The 18,827-nt window shown below is 38.2% G+C and overlaps 1 protein-coding gene across 5 annotated transcripts in view; it reads right to left on the reverse strand.

Moving 5' to 3' along the window:
* LOC109020548 overlaps positions 1-18,827 on the reverse strand; it is a 39,268-nt gene extending 20,441 nt beyond the window's left edge. For 2 of the 5 annotated variants that reach the window (XR_002000956.2, XM_019003035.2), the window contains exons 1-13: positions 18,686-18,825; positions 17,813-18,473; positions 15,696-15,896; positions 15,153-15,236; positions 14,935-14,994; positions 14,270-14,314; positions 13,120-13,319; positions 12,529-13,032; positions 12,073-12,169; positions 11,801-11,980; positions 10,636-10,725; positions 9,361-9,423; positions 9,119-9,193 (exon numbers count right to left, since the gene is read on the reverse strand). Coding sequence is in view for 4 of the 5 variants with exons in the window: in XM_019003035.2 (XP_018858580.1) it covers positions 9,119-9,193; positions 9,361-9,423; positions 10,636-10,725; positions 11,801-11,980; positions 12,073-12,169; positions 12,529-13,032; positions 13,120-13,319; positions 14,270-14,314; positions 14,935-14,994; positions 15,153-15,236; positions 15,696-15,896; positions 17,813-18,169 (1,956 nt within the window). In the remaining variant the exon portion in view is untranslated. Of the gene's footprint in view, positions 1-9,118; positions 9,194-9,360; positions 9,424-10,635; positions 10,726-11,800; positions 11,981-12,072; positions 12,170-12,528; positions 13,033-13,119; positions 13,320-14,269; positions 14,315-14,934; positions 14,995-15,152; positions 15,237-15,695; positions 15,897-17,812; positions 18,649-18,685 lie in introns of those variants that run through there. The other 3 variants (XM_019003033.2, XM_019003032.2, XM_019003029.2) reach the window with 3 other exon arrangements.

The raw sequence follows: 18,827 nt of genomic DNA on the forward strand, positions 1-18,827 counted from the left end.
ATATAGAAAAAGTTGGTGTTTAATCATTACGGAAAAAGACAAACACCCTACACGGATCTACCCCCTTAAGTTCTTATAGAAATAATCGTTGCTACAATCATTATGAAAAAAGATGAGCAACAAATATGAACACAAAAAGGGGGTTGTGCAAACTAGTGTTTAGAGGAGATGCTCATGTATCTAGGCCCTAGCATAAAGTTTGACTTTTAAGGTGAGTAACAAACTCTTGTGAGCATCTATAAGAAGCAAAACATCCATAAATAAAGGTCTCAAAAATATATTGAAGAAAGAAGATATAAAAGTGCTATGATATAAGGTTATTCACTCACACACTCACATGAACTTTGACATTGATGATCTCATGAAGAGTGAACATCCATAATGATTGTTACAAATAAGAGGATGTACTCTATTGAATTTATTTTGTGAATGACATTATGCTTGAACTAAGATGCATCTAGGCATGTTACTTGCTGCACTGTTTATGTATAAAAAAAAAGATTATTTTTTTCTATTTTTTTTACTTCATTTTTTTATGAACAAAGTGATAAAAATATAAAATATAATTTTTGGTTGGGTAAGTGTTGGATGTTGGTTTAAGTCTGGGACTTGGTTTCTGATATATTGGCATAAGTCCCAGTGATGGATCTCTGTTTTGTTTCTAAGTCCCAGTGGCATTCTAAGGCACGGTCCTTAGTCATTTAAGTGACTTAAGTCACATACCCAGCCCCTGAGTTGATTTATCTAAATCTTCCGATACACAGCTCACGGCACTCTCTATACACAAGCCGTAGCCTTCCTCATCTCTTCCATATCTTCTACGATTTACTTGGGAGAAATACTCGGGTCTGAGTTTCTTGACTAAAGGCTCTCCATCACAGATTCACGGTAAAATTTTGATTTTATTCAAATCACTCTCTCCTTCCAGTTCTAGGTTTTGGCACACAATATCTGAAAATTGGGATTTTGATTGTTGATTTATGATGTTGAGGCTGCAATTTTGATTGGGCAGAGTGGGCATTGACATAGTTGATCATATGAGAGTATTTTATTCATGTATTGAGGACGATTTTTTGTGAGTTATGTAATTATACATTTCAGTTTTATCTCAGTGCATACCAAGTGTTTGTTTTTATGTCTCAACCAAGCTACTTCATTCATTTTGTCATGATTTTACTTGCATTCATACTCATACATCAGATGCATTTAATTCATGAAAAGTTGAGACACATGGAAGTTATGAGTCTTGTCATGACAAAAAGGGAGAGATATATTGGAAGATTGATTTACTTAGGGTACTATGAAATTCGTATTGTGAGTTTTAGGGAGAGTTTGAGTAAGTGTGTTGTTGAGGGGGAGTTGAATGAATTTTTATTGTTCTGATTAATAAAGTTTAACATTGAGGGGGAGAACTAAAATATGAATATAATTCAACTCCAAGACTAGAACATCCTTAGATTTTAAATCTTGTGAAATTTAATCTTAGTTATTGTTCTATGTCATTATTTTTTGCCTGGAATCTCTACTCGGTCTCTTAGTCTACTGTTTGTGCTGTTGATAGGTTTTATATTACATTCATTAAGTTGGTTTTGTCACCAATCCGCCAAAGGGAAAGATTGTTGATGTAAAAGTTTGTTGGCTAGGATTAGATGACTATGACCTATTTGAATTATTAGATGAATGTAATTTGTCTTTATCTTTATCTGTGAATATTTAAATTCAAAGATAAATAGATTAATAGATAAAGGTTTGTCTTTATCTTTATCTATGAATATTTGAATTCCAAGATAAGTGGTTAAATAGATAAAGGTTCAAAAGACTTTTGATCAAGATTGAATGTTCGAAAAAATAGAATATATCAAGTGATCTGGATAGAAGATTCAAAAAGAATATATCAAGCAGAATTTCGAACTATCAAGAAGATACCCAGAACAGTAGATGAACAGAAATCAGTTACTGCAGAGAAGAGTTATCACGACATGTTAGCAATCCGTTAGGAGACGTCTTCGCTACAGATTTTATCCGTCAGCAGAATTCTACTGAAACTGGAACTCTTTCCAGATAGTTTATTTAAGGGATTCTACTGGTTAAGATTTTTAGAGTTTTAGATCTACATATGTTCTAGAGCACTTTCTAGTGCATTGTTTGGTGAGAAAATTCATTAGTGAATTTTCATATTTGTGATCTCTCTTTGAGTGTGATCGTGCTTCGAGCGTGGATGATTGTGTGATAGGACTTCAGCCCCTAGAGTTCTAGGAGGAAAGACAATATTTGAAGATTGCCAGAGGTTCTGGCTGCTACTGCGGTAGAAGTAGGGGTGTCAAATCGTGTTAACGGGTCGTGTTCGTGTCGTGTCAAGACATATATATTATACTATATAGGTTAACCCTAACCCGACCCGTTAAGCTTATCGTGTCAAAATCTCAAACCCTAACACGACCCAATAATATAACGGGTCGTGTCGTGTCAACCCGTTTTGACCTATTTATGTAAATGGATTAAAACAAACCCAAAATTAACCTCTTTTTACCATAATTTTATATAAATATTAAAATCACAGTATCTATAAAAAAATATAAAACTAACTACAAGTCCAAAATTACAATCTAAACAATAAAAATATCGAAATTAAAATCCCAACAATTTTATTTTTTAGGTATAAGGGTATAATTGTAATTTTAACTTTCATAACGGGTTATAACGGGTTATAACGGGTCATAACGGGTTGACCCGTTATCAACCCGTTAAGCTATCGTGTCTTAACGGGTCAACCCGTTTTGACCCGAACCCGTTAAGAGTTAACCCTAACCCGCTTTTATCGTGTCGTGTTCGTGTTGGGTTAATGGGTCGTGTAACATATTGACACCCCTAGGTAGAAGACAAACGGGTCGTTTGTCTAGGCAAGTAAGAGAGTCAAGTTGCAAAAGTTTTGTAATTAATGAGTACTTGTAATTGATTTTCAAATAAAAAGATTGAATTTCCTGGGTTTGGCTGCCCCTTAGGGTTATACCTTTAAAGAGTTCTTTAAAGGGTTTCCCTTCGATACCAATCTTAGTGTTATGCAATTTATTTTATGTTATTGTTTAATTATTAAATTAATTGCATGCTTGAATACTAACCAATTCGTTGAGTGAATTGGTATATATTTCCGCTGCATTATAGGGGTACTTGGGTAATTTCACTAAGCCAATGAAAAAATAAATTTTAAAGTACAATGTCCCACTGTTCTAAAAGCATTTTCAAAACATAAAAAAAGACAGCGATTTTTTTTTTTTTTTTTTTTTTATAAGAGATAGATATTATTGATATGAATGAAGAAGGCGTAACCCTTGTACACAGAAAGTATACAGAAAGATCCCTAAATACATTCTAAGAGCGATAAATTAAAGATAGGAAATCATAAACATTGTTCCCATTTAGTAAAATAGCAGAAAACCAAAGCATTAAAGTGTGAAAGAAAAAATTCTTCAGTTCCGCTATAGTGCGTTCCTTGTCTTCAAAACATCGTGCATTCCATTCCGCCCAAATACACCACATGATGCACAATGAAATCAGCTTCCACACTGCAGCCACTTGATGACAACCTTGCATCTTCCTCCGACACCCCAACAAATCCACCACCCTCAAAGGCATAACCCAAGCAATATCAACCCTTTGGAAGATCTCATCCCACAATATCCTTGTTACATCACAGTGCAATAAGAGATGATCCACAGATTCTCTATGCTTTTTACACATGGAACACCAATCTATCACAATACATCTTCTCTTCCTCAAATTGTCCGTGGTCAAGATTTTCTCAAGAGCAGCATTCCATACAAAAAAATGCAACTTTAGAAGGCACTCAAGACCTCCAAATATTCTTCTAAGGAAATGGAATAGGATCCTGTGTTGTCAAGATTTTATAATACGCCTTAACCGTACATTTCTTATGATCCTTGTTTCTCCACTTCAATATGTCGCAATGTGCCGTAGGAGTCCCCATGGAATATAGTAGACTGAAAAAATCTGATACACTAAATAATTCCCAATCATGAAAGTCTCTGTTAAAAAGTACATTCCACTGGTGAGCGCCATGAGAAAAAGACCGCATATCCGCCACTGAAGCCTCCCTATTAGCTGCAATACGATAGAGAGCCGGAAAAGTCATTTCCAATGCATGTTCTCCACACCACACATCCCACCAAAAACTAATTTGATTACCCTCTCCAACTACCAACCGAATGTGTTTTTCGAAACAAGGCCACCCCCCCTTATGAATTTCCATAAACCCGCACCATGCCCCCCTCGCACTTCATTGGAGCACCAACCGCCCCAAGCAACTCCATGTCTAAAGTTAATAATTTTTTTCCATACTGATCCCTCCTCCAAATGATATCTCCAAAGCCATTTCCCCATTAAGGCTTTATTAAAAGTTCTTAGATCAGTCACTCTCAACCCCCCATACACCACTAGAGCAAAAACTGTCTTCCATCTAACCAGATGAAATTTCTTTTCCTCACTCATACCCCCACATAAAAATGCCTTAAAAGAGTTTTTCAATCATGTTCACCACCCCTACAGGCATCGGAAACAGAGATAAAAAATATGTGGGAAGGTTAGCAAGGGTGCTCTTCAATAGAGTGAGGTGACCCCTTTTTGATAAATACATCCGTTTCCACCCAACCAACCTAGTCTCTATCTTCTCCACCACCCCATCCCATATAGCTCTAGCCTTAAAAGATGCTCCCAAAGGAAGACCCAAGTATTTCATCGGTAGATAAGACACCTTGCAGTCTAAAAGGCTAGCTAGACTGAGGATATTAGAAACTGCACCCACCGGAACCATCTCAGACTTACCAAGATTCACCTTAAGCCCAGACACTACTTCAAAACAAAGTAGCAGTGCTCGTAAAGTTTGGATCTGGTTGCTATCTGCTTCACAAAAGAGTATAGCATCATCTGCAAATAAAAGATGAGAGATGATGATGGAACCACCATTACCATTACCCACCTGAAATCCAGATAAGAAACCTCCACCAACAGTAGACTGTACCATCCGGCTCAGGGCCTCCATAACTATAACAAACAACAGAGGAGATTATGGATCTCCATGTCGCAAGCCCCGAGAACTATCAAAGAAACCAGCAGGTGTACCGTTAACTAGAACTGAGAACCAGGCGGTAGAAATACAATGACTCATCCAGAAAATTCACATATCACCAAAACCACACCTCCCAAGAAGATATAACAGGAAATCGCAATTCACATGATCATAGGCCTTCTCCATGTCAAGCTTGCACAGGATACCTAAACCTCCCTCCCTCAATTTATGATCCAAGCACTCATTTGCAATAAGTACCGAATCAAGAATTTGTCTCCCACGAATAAAGGCGTTCTGGGACTTGGAAATGATCTAATCCAACACAAGACTTAACCGGTTAGCAAGAACCTTTGAAATAATCTTATATACACTATTAACCAGGCTTATAGGGCGAAAATCCTCAATAATCAAAGCCCCATGCTTTTTAGGCTTTTTAGGAATGAGCGCAATGAACGTCGCATTAAGAGAGTTTTCAAACTTTTGGAAAGAGTGAAATTCACTAAAAACTTGCAAAACATCACCTTTCACAATGTCCCAACAAGTTTGAAAGAAACCCATGGAAAAACCATCCGGACCCAGCGCTTTATCCTTAGTCATACCAAAAATAACCTTATAAATCTCATCTTCATCAAAAGGTCTCTCCAAAACACTCGCACTCTGAGAATCAATTGCCTCGAAAGACAACGCATCAAGCTTTGGCCTCCAACTAGCCGATTCCATGAGAAGGGCCTCATAATAGTGCACAATATGATTTTCTAGTTCGGAAGGAGAGGATAAGATCTAAGTACTTGAAAATAGCAACTCAATAGCGTTGCTACGGCGATGTGAGTTAGCCACTTTGTGAAAATACTTCGTACACTTGTCTCATTCTTTCAACCAAAGGGCCCTGGATTTTTTACGCCAAGAAATTTCCTCTGACAACAAAACCCTCTCCAAGTTTGCCATCACCGTGGCCTTCCTCAATAACACCTCCTCCGAAATATCACCCAAAAACTCCTTATCCTCTATCTCTTGCAATTCCTCCAACAAAGTCGACTTTTGATTGTCAGTGTGGCAAAAAACTTCCATATTCCACTTCTTCAGGTCTTTCTTCAAAGCCTTCAATTTACTTGCAAGAATAAAACTTGGAGTGCCTAAATACTGATATGCTGACCACCAGGCACACACCATCTCTACAAATCCATCCGCTAAAAGCCACATGTTTTCAAACTTAAAAGACTGGCGACCCCTGTTCATACCCCCACACTCTAGAGTAATAGGAAAATGATCTGAACTTACTCGAGCTAGCCGTTTCTGACAGACTTCTGGAAAGTGAGCTTCCCACAACAGAGAGCCAAGAAATCTATCCAATTTGGACCAAACCCAACCATTTGACCAAGCATACTCACCCCCTACCAATGGAAGATCCATAAGTTCCAGATCAAAGATGAACTCTAAAAACTCCTCCATAGCCACAGAATTCTGATAATGTCCCGATCGCTCACTAGGGAAGCAAGTTAAGTTAAAATCACCCCCCATACACACCAGCACCTCCCAAATGGAATGTAGGCCCGCCAACTCCTCCTACAACATTTTTCTATCCTTGTCCACATTAGGGCCATATGTGCCTACAAAAACCCATTCTCATCCATCAACAATATTTCCGAAAAGAGTCGCTACTAAGAAATCTCCAATACACTCCTCAATCGCCTCAACCAATCTTTTATACCACATAAGTAACACTCCGCCTGAGGCACTCTCAGAGGCCAAGTAAGACCAACCCACATACGAGTATCCCCACAGGCTTCACACAATACTTCTATCAATAAGTTGCAACTTTGTTTCTTGAAAGCACACCACATCACCATTCTATAACCGCAATAATGATTTGATACGGAGGCGTTTATTGCGATCATTGAGCCCCCGCACATTCCATGATATGACCTTAGGCTTCATGTAAACATAAATTGCCCCTCCCTTTCGATCTATCCCTTCCGCCACTCCCTTCCTTCACATCATAGTTAATGGAGCAAGTTAGCCTTCTAAGTTCCCTATCTCGCTTAAGGGCTGACTTTAAACGATTAGCTTCAATCGCCACAACAAGGGCCTTAAATTGTTCTTCATAGCCTTCGCAGGACACCCCAAAAATAGCCTTTAATTCTTCCACCTTTTTAAAAACCCAGTTTGAAGGACAGTTCCCAAGTTTAGAGCTGGGAGGGAGTGAACACAGCGGGGTTATAGTAATTCCCTCCTCCCTAACACAATCTTTATCCATTAAAGCCAATTGCAAGTCCAAATCTGCACCTAAGCCACTAGAACAATCATCTTCACCTCTGAATACCAAAAAATTATCAGAAGTCCTCATCTCAACTTCAGATTCATTTCTAGTGCAATCCCCCATTAAATCCCCAGCAAAACCATTAATCTCCAAACAGGGCACGCCCATCAGAGTCCCCTTACCATATTCCGGCGTGACAGACGGTACCAAAGAGACACAGAAATCTCTGATCACCTCGTACGGCGGTTTTTTGTGCCATTGTTGTCGTCAACGTGTCGTTCTCGGCACTGCAAAAACTCAAGTTCGCATCTCTGGGCTCTACCGACAACATCCAACCTTCAGACAGTACCAAAGAGACACAGAAGTCTCCGAACACCTCATATGGCGGTTTCTGTGCCTTCGCCTTCGTGTCAACATGTCGTTCTCAGCGCTGCAAAAACTCAAGTTCGCATCTATGGGCTCTGCCGACACCTCCTCCGATACCCCAAACCTCGCTAGCTGACCCACCGTCATCGGCGCTGATCCCTGACCCACCGCCATCGGTGAGGGTTGAGGCCCACACGACAACAACACTGGGATGTCACTGTTTGCATCCCTCCTCTCCATAGAGGCAGCACGGGCTGGGCCTGCGTATCAGGCCTTTGGGCCACTTGAATGGGTAATGGATGAGGCCCAACTGAAGCCACATTCTTAATCTTAAGCCCCTGGCCCTGCTGAGCAGGTTGGACCTGCGTACAAGACCTCTAGGCCACTTGTCCAGCCTGTGTATGAGGCCCACCTGAAACCACTTGCTTTCCCTTAAGCCTTAGTCCATCACCGAAGTCCCTCTGCATCCCTTCCTTAACGCACCGTTTTCTAAAACCAATGTTAGTTTGCAACGTACCCACTTGTGTCTCCATCTCCACGAACGCATGCATCAGAGTTTCCAAATGCAGCCCCGACACACGCCTGCCATCATCTTCGCAAAACTGCTCCAACACCAAAGAGAAAGTAATTCCTGACCTCCCAGTAGGTTTCGGCGCTACTGCTTCTCTATATGAAGGAAAGACATGGTGCCCCTGCATCGGAGGAAAAGGCAGCCATGGCAGACTCCCTCTGTTATTTATTCCCGAAACAGAGGAGGTTGCAACTACTTCCATCAACAGTTCCCCAAAATTTCTCCACCCCACCCCTTTCCTCCCTTCCGATATTGCAAGTAAGCCACGCCACTTCTCTTGACCAAACTCCAATACGGATAAAAAATCCCCAAACGAGTTGCGCTGCCTCTGCACAACCAAAACCTGAGTTCCATTTCTACACGATCTAAGAAAACCATAAGGCCCCTCAAAAACTGCACCTTCCTTCACCATGGCAGCCAACCAACCCAAAGATTCTTGGTCCAAAGAGATAAACTTCACAGCACGACAACTGCTCTTAGTGATTCTCCACCACCTTGCATTTATCTTCTTAAACTCAAAACATTTTTTATCGATAATAAAATTCCTACTCAACCACCTTACTTTGTAACTACTCATAATGTATTGAAAGACTGAACTAGGCAACACATATAACCACCACCGGTAATAGTAAACTATCACCGACGAGAAGGCATAGCACTTTTTCTCAAATGTACGGAGAGAAAAATCAGAAGAGAGAGAGACTCTAATCCTTTTTAAAAAAGAGAGAACAATGGTATGTTATGTCTAATTTCAAGGTTTTAGCTAAATCCAATGTGCTTTCCATTTGCTACAATTGCTCCATAACAGACAACAGTGCTAAATGAAGTGCATCAAACTTACAGGAAGCAATAAACTCTGCCACTGAAATGGCCAAATCATGGGAATAAGAGACAACACTATAGCTGATAGAACACCCTGCACCATTTGAATTTTGCATCAAAGCATAAATCAAATAAGAAGATTCCATCCTGATTATCCATAATAGAAAATAGCTGCAAATAAACAACTAAGCACAAAACATAGTCAAAAGCAAATTAGAGATATGTTGGCTGACAATGGATTCCAATAACAAATCAACTTACCAGATTTGGGCTCACAATTACCACTTGTTTCTCCAATAATACTCCTGCAATCAATGCCAAAACCTGAAAGAAATACCATTTATTAGATTCTTGACACTATGAAATGGACAGTGCAACTGGTGAAGAACATATTGTTAGTTAAAGAAAATGTAGGTCAGGATTTAATGCTGAAAAAGTTTATTACTTTTCATATAATATCAATGTCATCAAAAGCTTGATATTTGTAGATTTTTCTTCTTCTCTCATTTTATTAAGAAGTGCATATTTTGTAGATGACAACTTCATGTTTTTGGCCATCAAGTAGGGTTTCACTTGTGTTTGCACCTCTTAACTTTTGCAATTTTTAGTAGATTTCTTGTTCTTCATAGCAATTATTGCATTGTAACAATGATGATAAATCAAAATGTTGAAGGGCTGCACTTGATATCATTTCAACAACCTTTTTTTTACAAGTAAAACTTTTGTCAAAAGAAATCTAGGTAATGCCAAAGTACATAGGACTACGGGTGGACAACGGGGTGCGGGCCCCCGCTACCCCACTCCCGCTGGGACTTATATAAATATAAATATAAATAAATTGTATATATTTATATATAATTGGTTAGATTTGTATTCACTTCATTGCATTGCCTTGGCTCCTAGGCTAACCTTTATATAAGAGGTTAAGGCAATAAAATAGTCTTACTTAAGCAATGTGGGACTCAATAACAAATTTAAAAACTATAAATTATGGTTATATTTACAAAGTTTAATTTATAATTTAAATTATGTGATAATTTGGGTGACCCAGAAATAGTTTTTAGGCCCAATGGGCCAAGGGCACTGTTGGATTGGGCGGGGGCAAGGCAGATGAGGTCTCTAACCCCGCCCCCCGACACCAGGGCGGGGTTGCATGGGTGCAAACCCTACCCCCCGCATGGCGAGGTGCGGGGGTGCAAACCCTACACCCCGCATGGGCGGGGGTGCAAACCCTAACCCCCCGCATGGGACATCGTTTCAACAACTTTTATAGGTTGTCAAGTAATATCTGTGTTTTTTTAAGGCTTTCCACCCTTTTCATCAAATTGCATAGTGAATCGAAAATTGTCAGCTTATCTTCTCTATCCCCCAAGAAATATAAAATCAGAAAAAATATCGATCTGAAGAAAATATAACAAACAAAATTCACATGGTGACAAGTCCATGAAGTTTTACATATTTTACCAAAAATACTTCTTAGAGCAGGTTCTAAAAGAGATCTCACTTCTTAACTCAAGCCAAGACATGCACACTTACACTTTCAAGGGAGAGCACTCGACAAATAGTTGCAGTTGTCCATATTGATAGTGCAAGAACTTCCTCGGCAGTTGCCAACTTTGCATCAACCTTTTATTAAGTTCAGTAATATTTAGTAAGTAAATTATGAAGGAGCAAAGCCTAAGGATAACTAGCTAGAAAGCACTGAAACACCTAGGGGTTCCTGAAAAAACAGGCATCAGACAAATTCCCAACTCATGACGGACTCATATTCACACATATTAAATAAAAGAATCTCATCAAAAGCTTATTGGACACTTCTATAATATGCATTGGACTCAATTTCAACACCTTGAAATCATTATGTATCTTTCAATTTGGTACTAATTAATACAAGTGTAATACCTCACATTGTATGATTGTGTATAGGAATGTGGCAAATGGGTTGCCACATTTCTTGGGAGGGAGAACTTGCTCTTTATAATGATTTCAATGACTTCAATTGTACTATTGACTAGTTCTTTTGAAGTATGGCCCAGATGTGGCTTGGGTTTTACTTGGGTCGTTACAGTTCAAGCCCTTTATAATTATTCCAAGGGGCTCCAATTGTAACCTAGACTAGTCTTTTTGGATCACGTACCTAGATGTGGCTTGGGCCTCTTTTGAGTTGTTACGAATAGTATCATAGTCAATTCCAACCAGAAGTATGGGACTCAAGCCATGCCACCTATGATGGACTTGGCCCGACAAGGATATCAAGGATCTAGGGAGAGGATCGTAATATCCCAAATTGTGATTGAGTATAGGAAAGTGGTGAATAGGATTCCACATTACTTGGGAGGAAAAAAGAAGTTCAAGCCCTTTATAATGATTCCAAGGGGCATCGATTGTAACTAGTCCTTTCGGGGTATGAACTTAAATGTAACTTGCACCTCCCTTGAGTCGTTACTATAGGTGAGGGGTTGCTTAACAGAAAAGGCAAAAATGCAACTCAGTTCATTGTTTTCATTTACAACATAGGGGTGTGTGTGCATGGAGAGAGAGAGAGAGAGAGAGGCCTTAACACCAAGACTCAACCACAGCTTTCACTTTTGTTGTAAATAATAAATTAGGAATTGAAGACACCATTACTCAAGTTCTCTCAGCAGGTGTGAAATTGTGTTTGTGCTTGTGCTTCCAACATGATCATTAACAAAAGCAATACCTCAGGAGCTTCAAGTGAAACTAAATTGTTTTCATGTAAGCCAAGGGCAGCAACTGGAGGTCGCCGATACTCGATGGCCTGTAAATGCTCAAGAGGCTGGAAAACTAATTCACTTCCTCGTGCAGGAAGAGGAAGAGTGTGATATCCACAAACTATCTGTAGCAAATCGTTCTTATTCTCCTGTCACATGGAGAGGGAAAAAAGCAACAATAAGAATGAGATTCTAGAAGTTAAACTAGACGCATAAAAATGGGCAACTATGTTAAACTAACCTTGGCCCATTCCATTATTAAGTCATCCCCAAAATCTTTATCACCATTCGCAAAAGTTTCATCATCATTATTCTCTGATGTGATGCTTCTAACTGGACTGCCAAAATTAGCAATATATTACCGAAATTATACCAGAGATTCAAGGGGAAAAAATGTTCTTTACATGCTAGCAAAGATGATGACTTTCAAGTTAGCTGACACGAAAAAAAGAAAAACAGATTAAGGCTGAGAAAACAGAAGAACTAGGACAAAGATCATAAAACATTTACTTAGATAAAAATTGTACAGATTTATCAGGTACTAGCCATGTGAGAATCACATCTGAACACAACACAGTGTACAGTATTCCGCTGATTTTAGTCTTGTCTATAATGAAATAGAACGGCTAATAGCAAGAAAACAAATAAATTTTTTTTTCCCATTTGATAACTAGTAAGATAACAATAACTCTACCACCTGAACAAGGATTCAGAACTCCCAAGACGCTCCAGTGCAGGATTCCTACAGGAGAATGATGTCTCTACCTCCGGAGAAGTTTGACCATTTTCATAGTATCCAAACGTTCTTTCCAAAGGTTCTGAATGAGTTTCCGAGGCCTCCAAAGCACACTCATAAAGATACTGTGAATTCTTAATACCATCTTTGTCCATTTCCCTAACTTGGCTAGAATCTGAAGCCTCACTGATGGTAAAACTTTCAGGGGAATGAAGTTCCCACATTTTCAAAGAAGAGGGTGGGATCTCATCATCAGGTATAATTCCTGCAGCAGCAGCGGTGAGGGCCAGTGCACTGTCAACAGGAATGGCAGAAGCCATCCAATCACTAAAGGACTCCCTCTCAGGGGAATCATCATTCCCATTCATTTTATCATTTAATTTGGTTATCGAAGGAACATAATCAGCAAGAGTCAGTTCACTAACAAACTTTGTTATTCGATTCAGTCGCTCCTGTGCAATGATACTGCATCCAGAAAGAAGTAATCATAAGTTAACTCTGAAAATTCAGGAACAGCAAATGATTGTAAGTTTTGAACAAATTTCAGCTAACCTGTTCAACATCTCATAATGTAACTCAAAGAAAGGAACTCTTGTAAGCACGCAATAGCAACGAGGAGCAGAAACCAAAAAACGCCTGCATCCTCCAGATGGATGAGAAAGAGGTGATGAGAAGCCTAAGATACCAGGTGGCCTCTGAACAATTTCAGGAACATGTAAACAAACACCATAGAGCGTTGCATTGTTTGCCACCTGATAAAGGGCACATAGAATTTTTTTTATTTGGATCAGTAAGCAAGTTTTATTGATAGAAATAGGCATAGCCGAAGTACATAGGACATATACAAGTGCAAAGGGCACATAGAAACTTTTAACCACCACGCAACCTTGCTTCTAGCATAAACCATTAAGCTAAAAACAACAAATGGGTTCACACTAGGAAAAAACATACACATTATAATATGCACAAGAAGATCATTTTCTTTTTTCCCCTTTTTCGCAAAAGATAGACAGATCATAGATTCTTTTAAAAATTCCAACACATAAGCAGCATATATGGCACACATTATTTCAAGTTTATTTCAAATAATTGAAAGTTCAAAGCAATATATATGTTTTTTGCTGGACAATCCACGCACCTAATGGCTTGTATTATTCTTGATAAGTAACAAGTGGCCAAAACTGATATGAGTAGAAGTAATAGTGAAAGACTTGGTTATAAGGGAGGTAAATACATTGCCATAAACATGGCCAAGTGACTTGCAAGGATCCCAGTCGTCAACCCCAGTTAGTTGGGATGAAGACATAGTTGAGTTAAGTTTATAAGTAACAAGTACAAGAAGACTTGGGATTTCCTCAAACAAAGGGAGAAGCAATAAAAGACAAAACGTTTCCACAGACGAAGTATAACCAAACTCAAAGAAAGATGTGTTAAATGCCAAAACGAGGATACAACCCTCATTCAAGACATGAACTCACTCCCCTTGTTCAAGACAAGACAAGACCTAACTCAAAAATGATAAAATGCTGGCAGCACAATGTCATTAATCCAAGTCATGTAAATTGATCTAAAGAAATGAATTAACAAAGCCACATAAATAGCATACTGTGAAAGTAAGAGAACAGCTCACATATATAAATAACAGGGAGGGAAAAACCCCCCAAAAAAAGCACAAAACAAAACAAAAAAGAGCAATACATACCTTAAGTGAAAAAATAAACGCTAAATCATCTCTGTTTAAATGCTCCTGTTGAGAATTCACAGTAACAAAGGCATCATTTATTTGGTAAAAGGTGTTAATACCTTAAAAAGAAAAGGTTTAAATACTCATATATGTCGGTGATTATATATAAACGTCAAAGATTCTCTTTTGTTTCTTTAGTTTTTCAGCACCCTCTGTATAAACTGTCCTATTTATCTAAAAATTTTACCAGGCAAACAACATATAGAAAAAGGAAAAAAAAAAAGGACGAAGAAAACTTTCTTGAGCCTCCGATGAGATCGTATAACCTTCCAAACCAAAACACCTCAAGGATCTCTTGAAGCAAAAGCAGATGTAGCCACTGGCACATGAAACTCATTACACTAAGACCACGTAACAACACCAGCCAAAGAGGAACCTCATTTCATCCTAATGTCATATTTTAAACTACAAAAGATTTCAGCTTTAAGAGCAACTTGAGTTGCTGGTATATGAGTAGAAAAAAAGTTAATGAAGGAAGAGGAAGAAGAAGAAGAACAGCTGCAGGGTTTCTCCATGGTATACATCCCGACTGCTAACATTGTGCTCTTTGAAAAGAACATATATGCTAACTGACAGAAGATAATTAGAAACATGTCACAAAGGTGGAAACATATTTGGCATACCTGTCCATAAACAAGTTCATTTAGCTCACTTAGTGATGGAGTCCTCTCTATCAAACGTGCCTATATTATGACAATACTTGAATGAGAAATTTTTGAGTGATAAATAAATGCCAGCACAAAACCAAGAAATTGAAGAAAAAACAATAACATTAAGAGTTACAATCTCCCTAAATTAGGGTAAATGTGCGTAACATAATAGAAAATCAGCAAGCTCATACCTTAACCCCTCCAGGAAAACAGAAGGCAGCTAGATCCTTCAGATGCAATGCTGGATTCTTTCCAGGAGGATACTTGAAAAGTACCTATAGATACCAAGAAAATTTTAAAAATAAAAAGGAGCGGGGGGGCAACCGATTTCTCACCAGGAGAAAACATATCTCAGCCAATATACGAGGAGGACCACAAGATATTATCGTTCAAGATATAGAACCTAATATATCCCCCAAAATAGTTAGGGGAAGAAAAAACAACAAATGAAAATTTTCAATTTTGGCCAAGAATGTAGCCTGAAAATTGACCTATTGAAATCAATGCTATCCACACTAGTACATCAAATGGGTTCTATTCACAAGGAAAAAAGCACGAAGCTAGCTGGTAAAAAAAATTTCTTTCCTTCTCTTCTACAAGCTAATATAGATCTTAAAAAGAGGTCCTGAATACATAAATATGCAAGAATTAGCATGACCAATGTACATATCAGATCAAATATTTTTAAGGATATTAAAAAAATTTTGAGGAAAGAATTTAGACATGCAGTCAACCTGAGGTTCCAACGTTGGAATTGAAGGCCCCTGATGCTGCAGCATTTTAAAATCTAATATTTCAGATTTTGCCAGTTCTGACTCCCATTTCTTCTTTTTAGCAAATGCATCCTCCACAACCTCAAGATTAGCATCTGGATGAAGCCCCGCAATAATGAAGTTTTCAAATAATGACATAGGCTCCTTATATTTTTTATGGTCCTGAAATAATATCGTCGGTACATTAGCCAGATTAAAAAAAAATGAAAATTTTGGCATGAGAATAGTTTAAAAGACATAAATAAAGCCAGCAGCATGGCCACCTCTGAAACATAAATGTCCCAACATGATATTGGATAGCAAAGATCGATTTAGTAAGATCCTCAACTCAGTATGGACAAAGTGATATTATGAACACACAAGCATCAGGCTTTCATTAAAGGAACAACTAAGAAATGTGAGAATGTGATTGAAAAGAGAGAGAAACACAAATGGTCCACTGCCCAGAAATGCTCAACAAAAATTCATAAGGAGTCAGGACAACAGTTAAGATGCTCTTTACTGCAGTTAAATCCCATTGAATTCAAAAGAATAATTTTGCATTTTTGTGAAAACAGGGAAAGGCTAGATGAATAGGGAAATAGAATGTGGCATTAAGTTTTAACTTTAAATAGAAATTCTCGAACCAAGTAATTCATAATAAACAATAATATAGAGTGGTGTTTCCAACGTTAAAATTTTTGCTAAAACAGTAATAATTCTAAGACCCTACAAATTTTAGAGAATTAACTAAAATGTAAGCAACAAAAGTTAAAATCTATATGTACAACTAAAAAAGTGGAAGAAAAAATTTAATCAAAGATGAAAACATTTTTACATTAAGATATGCTTTAGCTTCCGCAAAAATTAGTTGTTGACCGCGAGAGATTATAGTAAAGCTCAAGTTATGTTCTGCATGTTGCTTTGGGTATGTCATCATATAAATCTGATGAACATGGCTTTTGCCAATTCGTTTGTTTTCCTTTAAAGGCATTATTCCTTGCGTAAGAAAATAAAATTGTTAGTGATTTTTTTCCCAATCAAAGAAACAGACATAGAGAAGACAGGAGTGGCATAAAGCCATTAAATGAGAGACCCTTTGAATCACCATCTTAAATATGTACAAAGGAAGATCCATGCCCTCAATATGCTTAATTTTTCTTCCTCTTCTGAAAACACCATAACGACTAAACACGAATAGCTTTCCTGGCATTACCACTTCGAGGCCTCCCTCTCTAGCCAGCCATCAGATTCATCATTGATCTAAGTGAATATTCCACCAATGTCTCAGCAAAAAACAAAAAAGGAAGAAAGAAAGAAGAGAGAAGAGATAAAGCATATCCCAGAACTAAAGATGAAGATGGGTAGGAAACTGCTCAATTTAAAGGGTCTTTGAGATTCTATGTTTGATTGAGGAGGTTGCCAGCCAAAGCTAAGCAAAAAAAAAAAAAGAGAGAGAAAAAACACACGCAATATTAAAAACTTCCAGTTATAAACGAGAAAGTATTTCTCATGTCTTTGAGTTGGCATAGAAAATTTGTTATATATTGACGTTGTAATTGTATGCAATGAGGGCTGTGTATGTTATTATCATTGTAAGGAAAACGAACGGAGACAAAATGTTCTATGCTTTGCAGTCATGTCCATTACTCAGGCTAGGATTTTTTCAATTTTACTAGCAAAGTATTACTGCGCATCAATAACTCAAGATAGGCATTCAACTTCCTACACCAAAGGTCTCCCACACAAATTTAGTATAATTACAAGGCAGTGTCTCAACCATAACTTAGAATTGCCTGCTTTATTACACGTCGCGCAGACAATAAGAACAGCAAAATTGTGGCAGTGATCAAAGTTCCCATTCCAGAATAAATAAATAAACAAAAGCAACTTTAGTTGCAAATGACTAAGAACACACGGCAAGCACATGTGAAAACTTTTACCAATCCCTAGTCCCGTGCATGTGTTAACAGTTGATGTTCCCCGATAATCGAACCCCATATTGGTTTAAAATTTGTCACAACCCCGGACAGCATATAAAGTAAGTAACCGACCAAGTAAATTGATGATACTTAATGCGGATTATTAAGATAAAATACCGGAGATTTTGTGTGAAACTGATACCACTGGCGTTTTTGGTCCGCCAAGATTTCAGGATTGAAACTGCGCTTGCAATCTTCTCCACGAGCATTGCTACCCCATTTCCAAGCCTTCTGCATATGGCTCTTCAATCTCTGAAAGCTATTATTACATCTGGGAGCTGTAGTCACATTTTCACTTTGACTGCGTCGGTATCCCTGCCCCAGAACAGGTGGTGGGAAGCTCGAATTACCTGAGTACACATTATGCAGCGGTTCACCTGCCACTCTAAAAGCCTCCTCGGAAATACTCTGCAATACCAACATCGGTGATGAAGGCAGCTCATCTTGCACTTCGGCATCTTCCTTTGTATCCATTTTTAAACACCTAGCTCATCTTGTTACGCTCATTCCACGAATATATCACACCTTCAATCCATTGCAATAGACAACCCAAAGACCAGCATAACACTAACATCAGTTCATCGAACTTGACTGATTCCACGAGATATCGACCTAATTAAGCACACCCAAATGAGAAAAAAACACCAAATCTCACATGGGTACGCTTTATTTCTTCGTGATCGTCAACTTAATGACTACCCAAATCCAGAAAATATTCGGAAACGCTCAAGATATCCAGAAAGTCGTCACTTTAACACGGGACATATGTGGACTCAAACTAGTTGATGCAGGTAGTCGAAAGCCGGTTAGCACAAAAACAAAAACAGGGGAAGTTTCAATACAAACACAATAATACAGACATTAACAGAGAAAATCCAAACATTAAAAGTTCACTATCTATCATAATGTTTGAAAGATATAAAATATATAACTGAAGGCACACTAATGACGTAGAATAAAGATTAAAATATGCATGAAGAGATTAAATACCAGAATCTGAATATAGACCAAAATAAGAACAACAAGATATTTGAAAAATTCTGAGTACCACTTGAGAGAGAGAAGGGTTCTCCCAAAGAGAAGAGGGAAGTTAAGAGATGTGAGGAGGAGAAAAAACGGTGAGCGAAGTATG

Source organism: Juglans regia, chromosome 1 (genome assembly GCF_001411555.2).
Source record: "Juglans regia cultivar Chandler chromosome 1, Walnut 2.0, whole genome shotgun sequence".
In the NCBI taxonomy this organism is placed as follows: Eukaryota; Viridiplantae; Streptophyta; class Magnoliopsida; order Fagales; family Juglandaceae; genus Juglans; species Juglans regia.